The sequence below is a fragment of the Nuphar pumila genome, chromosome 15, assembly GCF_984573655.1.
Source record: "Nuphar pumila chromosome 15, dmNupPumi1.hap1.1, whole genome shotgun sequence".
NCBI classification, from domain to species: domain Eukaryota; kingdom Viridiplantae; phylum Streptophyta; class Magnoliopsida; order Nymphaeales; family Nymphaeaceae; genus Nuphar; species Nuphar pumila.
The window spans coordinates 81,316,359-81,324,573 of record NC_143263.1 but is presented as its reverse complement, the minus strand read 5'-3'; the positions used below and the strand labels follow the sequence as shown (position 1 = coordinate 81,324,573).

The 8,215-nt window shown below is 39.5% G+C and overlaps 1 protein-coding gene across 1 annotated transcript; it reads left to right on the top strand.

Annotated features, from left to right (window-relative positions):
- Positions 1–850: 850 nt before the first annotated feature.
- On the top strand, positions 851–7,958 carry LOC149815757 (uncharacterized). The gene is made up of 10 exons (XM_089988656.1): positions 851–1,349; positions 1,477–1,614; positions 3,021–3,212; positions 5,836–5,973; positions 6,070–6,188; positions 6,265–6,397; positions 6,501–6,630; positions 6,941–7,020; positions 7,118–7,252; positions 7,334–7,958. The coding sequence occupies exons 1-10, from the start codon at positions 903–905 to the stop codon at positions 7,568–7,570; spliced, it is 1,749 nt and encodes a 582-aa protein (XP_089844782.1). The 5' UTR covers positions 851–902; the 3' UTR covers positions 7,571–7,958.
- The last annotated feature ends 257 nt before the right edge of the window (positions 7,959–8,215 follow it).

The window sequence follows — 8,215 nt, the reverse complement described above, 5'->3', positions numbered from 1 at the left end:
GAGTTGTCGGATATCAGATCTAAATCCGACTTATTGACTTCCCTAGTTTTCAACTAGGAATGTAAACGGATTGGACTCAGTTCGGATATTGGTATTGCCAAGTCCAAGCTAATTACATCCAGGGTTAGATAGAGATCATCTAAAACTCAATTCATATGTTTGGGATGGAAACACTGTGTTGACAAAATATTGTTTTGCCAAGTGTTTTGTGAAATTTTATACCAGACTCGGGCTCGACCCAGTTCCGATTAAGACCCGCAATTTTTTCAATGTAAAAATGATAAAAAATATTATTTTACCGAGTATGGTCTGAGTCTGGTTCATGTAGTTTTTATCATGTCTGGGTATGGTTTCTCTTATATTAGACCCGAGTCAGTAACCGATACCATACCCAAAAAATTGGTCTAAGTCTGATTTCACCTGGGTCCGAACCAAACCCGATCCTTTGACACCCCTAGCTTTTACATGCACTGAGGTTGGGATTTCAGTTGAATGCAGATGTTATTCAAACTCGAACTCACAAAACTCAATACAAAGTTCAGATCCTATTATTAATCGATCTGACTTGACGACCGAATCCGACTAAACGAATTTGGATCTGGTTTGTTATCCGACTGAATCCGAACCGTTTACATCACATTTTTTTTAAACACTTGAAAAAAAAAGTCTCAGAAATAATAGTAGTTTATTCAAACATTATCCACAATAAAACAAATTAGCAAAAATGAAAACACAATACCAATTTGGTAATTCGTGGTAAAAAGTAGGGTGTTTTTGACAAAAAAAAATGCAGACCGGACAGAGAACCATAACGTAAAGACTCCTTTCTCCTTTTCTCTGCCTTCCTTTCTGGGGTCAAACTCTCTCTCTCTCTCTCTCTTTCTCTCTCTGTGTGTCTGGCGATGGAGGAGAGTTCTTGGAATTCGATGGAATCTGCCGAGAATACCCAGAGTAATCACGGATGGCAGGAGGTCGTGTACCCCAAACGCCAGCGGAAATCCAAACACGAGAATTCCGTCGCCCCTTGCGAGTCGCTCCGCCCGAACGGAACCGGCGAGAACGTCTTCCGATCGGTGGAGCAGCACGCCGAGGAGCGCCGCCGCCGCGCCCTCGAGGAGCAGAAGGCGGCGATCGCCGCTGTCGCCGCCGCCGAGCTCCTCGCGAAGGCCTCTGGCAGGGGCGGGAGCTCCGACGACGACGAGAGCGAGGCCGAGAATTCGCACTCGAATGGCGTCGTGGAGGAGAAGAAACCCAAGCAGAAGAAGCCCAAGAAGCCGAAGGTCACCGTCGTGGAGGCCGCCTCCAAGATCGATGCCGCCGACCTCTCGGAGTTCCTCATCGGCGTCTTGGTGAGTTCCGATCTAAGCGATCGCTGGTGATCCGTGAGTTTTTTGTGGGTTTGGGTTTTGAGGAATGGTGGTTTCTGAAGGACTAGGCTCACAAAATTGACTTTTTTCGGGATTTTTGGGGAATTAGGGTTCGTATGAGAATGCACCGGATATTCAGCTCATGAGGTTCGCGGATTACTACGCTAGAGCGTTCTCTGCAGTCAACGCGTCTCAATTCCCGTGGACGAAGATGTTCAAGGAATTCCCCGTCGCGAAGATCGTGGATGTGAGTCGATCTTTGCTTGTAATTTGAAAATTTCTAATTTTGATGGATGCATTAAACAGATGTATGTAGAATTTTGAGTTTTTTGGAGCTAATTTTGTTGCTAATTGGTGCGTTAGTTATCGTTTTGAGTCGAGTTAGATGTGGGTATCGGTGATCTTCTTGGATGGCGATGGTTATGTGTGATTTGAATGATACTTCTGTTGTTGTACAGTTTTTTTCTGTTTGGAGGGATAATCCTGGATCTTATTTCCTCCTCTTAAGTTTTTTGGGTTTCATGCATCTACTTTTCCAAAAAAAATGAATTTAGTTTGGAATTGGGTTGTAATCCACCAAGCAATATCCCCTCTCGTCTAGTTTTTTGGATAAATGGATGCATCCGAACAACCTCTTGGAACTATTTGATTGGAGAATCGTTATCGTATTATATATAGCAATGCTGATCATTTTCCTAATAATGTTGATTACTGATTCATAGATAAGATTTTTTTTTCAGTATAACTTTATTCATCACCTCGAAAGTATCAGTTTTCCCCATGAACGATTGAGTTGGCAAGGAGGAAACTATCAAAATGCATTCTTTTTGCGGCTTATAATCTGAAAGTCTCGTTAGCATATACAAGTTGAACTAATTTTCTCGAATGTCCTTTCTCGTATACCAGTAATTTGGATGCAAGATATCATATATATCTTAAGGTGGCTCATAAAACATGCTTTTGGCATTTCAGATGCGCTTCAAGAGTTTATTCCCTACTCCAGAGACACACTAGGGACAGTGGTTCTGTAGTTGATTGGATCCCTACCACGTTTTAGTGCATAAAAGAGTGAATCTTTTCTAGGTGTTTGTGACTTCTTCTAAACAATGCCCTGATATTCCATCTTCAACCTTGCATGATTTGCTTTTGGTTATAAAAGTGCAACTTTCTGGTATGAAAAAGTTTCCCGTCAAAATCCTTGTGCAGTTAAATCATTATATTTGTGCTTTGTCATCAATGCTGCTGGTGTATATTTGAGCGCTTATATCCCATTAAGGTATTAACATTAGTTTCACAAGGTAACCCTACCAATGGTTTCCAGCATTGATAGGGTGCATATAGAGGTGGTACATGAACTGAAGGAGCCGAGCTTCAGGCTTGGCTGCAGAGAATCAGCTTGCGCTCAGTGATCAGGCACTTTGGTCTTTCTGATATATATATACACTACTAATTACCATGCTCTAGAGTTTCAATGTTGATGTTTTATCTGTCTATGCCACCATTGTTTGTGTTTATTGTTTAATTTTATTTTTGATAATCAAAATTTTAACTTAAATTTTCACTATTAGTATATTACCTATTATGGTATAGATCTGTCGGTTGAGGCACATGGCTTGCAAAGTGAAAGGTTTTCCAATATTATTTTTGTTTCAGGTACCTGTGAGTTGCATTTCTGAAGACGTATATAAAACATCTGTTGACTGGATTGGCCAGAGGCCTGCTGAGGCTTTTGCTGAATTTATTTTGTGGGCATTAGACAGTATCCTTGCTGACCTTGTAGCCCATCAAGGAACTGTTAAGGGCTCAAAGAAGTCTGTGCAGCTGCCACCATCATCCAAATCACAGGTGATTATCTTTCTCCTGAGGAAATTCTGTGTCCCTTTTTGGATAACTGTAACTGACAGTAGGAGTGCTTATTTTTTGAAAAGAGACAGTAGGAATGCTCATAATATGCATGCTTGCTTCTGTTTTGCTGACTTTTGGTTGACGTTGCATCTTTTTCTTTATATGTAGGATTTTTCTTTTTCTTCTTTTTGAGAAGCAAGGTCGGTTGGAATTTGTTGCTTCTTATGTCATCAATGTGTATTATGATGGCTTGTATAGTACTCCTACTAGCTTTATGATTGTCTAACTCTCTGTCCAAGTATGGGCACGTTATAGTTTAAACTGCCATTCCAATTCTCTTGGGCACTCCTGTCATATTGTAACTTTTGAAATTCATTGGTGTTTACATAAAATAATAAGTTTCTTTCTTTGACTTCTCACAGAAATTGTGTCATACCCATAGATAAAATTTAGCTGAATCGAGCTTAGAGAATCAGAGAAATCCAGTGCAGATGGCTGCCTTTTTACATAAAATATATTTCAATGGTCCAGTGTCACATCCAGAAAATAATTAAGATGCATGCTTTTATTGCCACAAGGACAATGTTGATACAGTTACTTGAAATTTCTTTCTGCATCCCCTTGCTTGTTGTCGCTTGTCCTAGTCTAGGTGCCTGAAGACCCTGGTTTGCTGGGGTAGAGGACTACTTGCTATCCAAACTTGACAGTGGTTAGATTCCTTATTCTGAATCTAGATATTGCAACTCTACTCAAAGAAAGATGCAGCTTATATAAATGCTAACTTTCTGAAGGATAAGATCAGAACAACGGAACCCTAACCCCTGCTTGCCTAGAAAAGGAAAAAAAATTACAGATCAATAAAAAGAAGATTAAAAGATATTCCTCTCTTCGAGAAGTAGGTGAATTATTATAGGAATATTTACGTAGTTCCTACTTCATATGTGATGTATGATCTACTTTTTTAGTTGCAGATGTTATCATGTTGACATCAGCAATGGCCGATGTTTCCATAGAGAATATGTAGGGCTCTTCTTCATGTAGGATACATCAAAATTCATGAATCTCCTTGTATTGATGAGTTGGTTCGTCTATATATATATATATATATATATATATATATATAACATAAATACAAAATAAATTCAAAATAAACTGAATATAATCTAAATATATATTCTATATCTAAAATATATATTATATACTGAAAATGTAAAGTTATAAACTGAAAATATAATTATAAATTATAAATTGAATACAAACTTATATTTACGGAGGGTAAAATCATGGTTGCCAGTCGAGGAAGCGGGAGCGGGAAGCGAGGCACTTTCAAAAATTTAGGAAGCGGGACGCGTGGGACAACTTAGAAGCAAATCACGAACCGTCTTGGAAGCGACCTAGGAAGTGAACCGGAAGTGAGGGGGAAGTGAAAAAAGAAGAAAAATAAATAAAAAATGAAAAAAAAAGAGAAGCGAGGGGGAAGCGCGCTTCCCATTTATGGGAAGTGCGCTTCCCAAAAAAAAGGGACACTTCCCCACGCATTTTGGAAGCACGACGTTTTGCGCTTCCGAAACGCCTATTGGGGAAGCGTGCTTCCCCTACTGTATAGGCGCTTCCGGTAATTCTGGGTAAAATGGTGTGTCCAAGTGTTGACACGGGTACGGAGGAAAAAATGGAGTGTTTGTGTGACATAGGTAAGGTGTTACAACCGGTAAATACTAAATTGTTCTAAGTTTTTTAATGTCAAAATTCAAAAAGCCTTCTAATATACCAATGATTCTCTTGCATTTATGGATAACTCATGCATGGTAATTTTTTAACCTGGTCAAGTGTTTGGGTGGTGGCATCCTTCTCAGGGACCCAATATCCTGTGACAGAACTAGCTTATGTGGTAAGTAGAATGATAAATTTCCTCTTGTGATCCATTATAGAGTGCACCTACCTTAATATCTTAAGTTTTATTGTGCCATTTGGACAGACCTCCTCCTGTATTCTGGAGAAACACACGGTAACTTCACAATAGAAGGCAGGAGAAAGTTATTCTGCAAGCATTTAATCATGTGCACCTTGTGTCTATGGCTGGAAGATGCGGTTGGTATTTGAGCATTTTATGTTGTTATGCTAGCCTGGAGTTTGCGTCAGTATAAGTGCTTTGTTGAACACCTTGAGTCTAATCACATGCTTGGAAACCCAAAATTACACTAAAAATATGTTTAGGCTATAACTGGGTCCTTTTGTTTCTTCTGAGGAACAATGATTAACAAAACATAGTGATTCAATCATACTCAGGTGTTTCTGTTGGTTGGAAGAGATGAAAATCATATGCTGATACTTTTTTGTTTTCTTTTTCTTTTTTCTGCTTCCTGATTTTGGGAAGGTGTTGTAGGACCTACATACATTAAACCGTTCATATGGTCTTGCTATTTGTCATTATTGTTGCAGATATTGGTGTTCTCAAATTCTGCTTTTTTTCTCTTTTGGATTAGATTTTTCTTCATTCTTTATCATGCTCTTTCTGTGTTGCATATGATAGCCCATTCTGTTTCTTGAACATCTGATGCCAGAGGCACAAAATTTCTGGGAGTTTGTTTCGATGCTATTGTGTAAGCGTCCTACTATAATGCAGGTGGCCATTTTTCTTGTTCTGGCTGTGGTGATAAGGCGACGACCTGAAGCATTAGTCAGCCTAGCGCAAACACTGAAAACTAGTCCAAAGTATCACGGACAAGAGAAACTTCCTGTTTTGATATGGGTTATTGCACAGGTGAAGATTACCGCTGAACTAACTTTGGTATCTTATGAATAGACATGGAACATAGTATCATTAACATTGAGACTGAGTGGAGTTTCTTTCTTCTAGGCATCTCAAGGAGACATTGCTGTAGGGATGTCCTTGTGGGTTCAAATTCTATTGCCTATGGCTGCAGGGAAGTCAAGCAATCCCCAGTCAAGGGATGTAGTTTTACAATTGCTAGAAAGGTTTGTATCAGGACTTCCAACTTCAGATCCAAATGCTTTATGGATGTGATTATTTCTAAAGCACAAGCATTTACAGAATCTTGTCAAGCCCTAAAGCAAGGCCTGTTTTACTGAATGGTGCTGTGAGAAAGGGGGAGCGCTTGGTACCACCCTTTGCACTTGATTTGTTGATGCAAGCTACCTTCCCTATTCCTTCAGCTAGAATCAAGGTCAGCTGCTTCTGCATATCTTTCCATTTTGTTTCATGATCATTGACTTTGTAGCCTGGTCAATGAATCTCAAGCAATTCTTCTAATTGCCTATGTTCTACAGGCGACTGAAAGGTTTGAAGCCGTATATCCATTCCTGAAGGAGCTGGGTCTTGCAGGTTCCCCTGGAAGTAAAGCCATGAAACAAGTAGCACATCAACTATTTCCCATAACTCTCTCTGCTATTAGTAAAAGTAAGTTCAATGGTGAAACATGCTTCCTTTGCTAATGGGGGAACGAAATTTGCCAAAAGAATTGGTCATCATCAATAAAGGATGACAGTAAAGTTCCAAAAAATCATGTTTTGGGGTGTTGGATGTCAATTAACCCAACCACTTGCATTTACATAATCGGTTGCTCTTTTGGATAATTTGTAGGAATTTGCTTTCTACTCTATGTTCTTGTATCAGCTGGCTTACTTCTTCCAGAAAAAATGGACAGCATCATTCCATCTCTACCAGCCACTGTTTGCATTAAGCTTATTTCTGAAGCTTTTTTTTTCAGACAACCCAGAACTATCACGGGAAGCTGCAGAAATATTCATTTGGTGTCTAACTCAGAGTTCTGATTGTTACAAGCAATGGGTTTGTGATTTTCATCATTTGCTTTCTCCTTGATCTTTTGCACCCTAGGATGTACGTCTCAGATAACATTAATTTACCTCTTCAAAACTGCCAACAGGAGAAGGTACACTTTGAACACATGGATGCTAGCATAGCTGTCCTGAGAAAAATCTCTGAAGAATGGAAGGAATATTCTGCCAAACTCCGCCCCTTCGATAACCTGAGGCAGACCCTTAACAATCTGAGGGTCAAGGTGAGTGAATTGTGTACCCTTTACATCCTTCTTCCATCATCTTTTTTCATCTCAGAAACTAAACTAGTTATTTGGGGATAGAATGAGCAAGCCTTGAATGGTGATGAGTCAGACACCGAACGATTAGCTTCCATTCAACTTGCAGACAAGTTTTGCAAAGCCATACTGGGAAAGCTCACAAGCCGTGGAGGTTGTGCAAAGACTGGTATACTAATCCTTACTATTGGGGTTACCATTTATGCTGTTGCTTCCACAAATTTAGATTCATGGGACTGGAAGAAACTTTCAGTTCTGTTTGGTTCCTCTCAATCCTTATGAATTCCATGAAAGCAGCAGCGGGCAGTGGTACATTTTAAAGATGGCTGTGTGCTGCCATGCGTCATGCAGGCATAGGTTGTTAGCTGTAGAGAAGATTTAAAGTTTGAGGCAGTCCTTTTTTTGCATAAACTAGGATTAACTGTGTGCAAGTTCATAGTTTCCAAATAGAATCTTTTTATTTGGTTTTCTGTTTAGCTTCATTTAGGCTTTTGCAAATATGGGGGTTGGAGCAGAGGGTGACAAATTTTGGTTCCTGAGACTGAGGCACAGTTTTTCCTTATTGTAATTTGTTTAGAGTTGAAGGAATCGGATGTTTGCATATTCATCACTTGAGAAATGTTTGAATTACTAATAACCAATGCATTATGATAATACTGAAAAGTTGATTCCTATTTTGTGTGCATACAATTTGATGGCTCATGATGATCTTCACATTTGGGTTGTGAAGTATCTTAGTAGTGGCGGACATCGGCCAGTGTGTAATGGACCTTAAAATGCAACACAGAATGGACCAGGCTTAGGCTCAAAACAAGTCAGGCCTGGATGACCTCACCCAATCAGACCTCAAATCCAACCGATGATATATATGAATGAGGAGAAACATACAAACTCGTATTGGTCCATTCGTATGGCTTGATTTGTGGG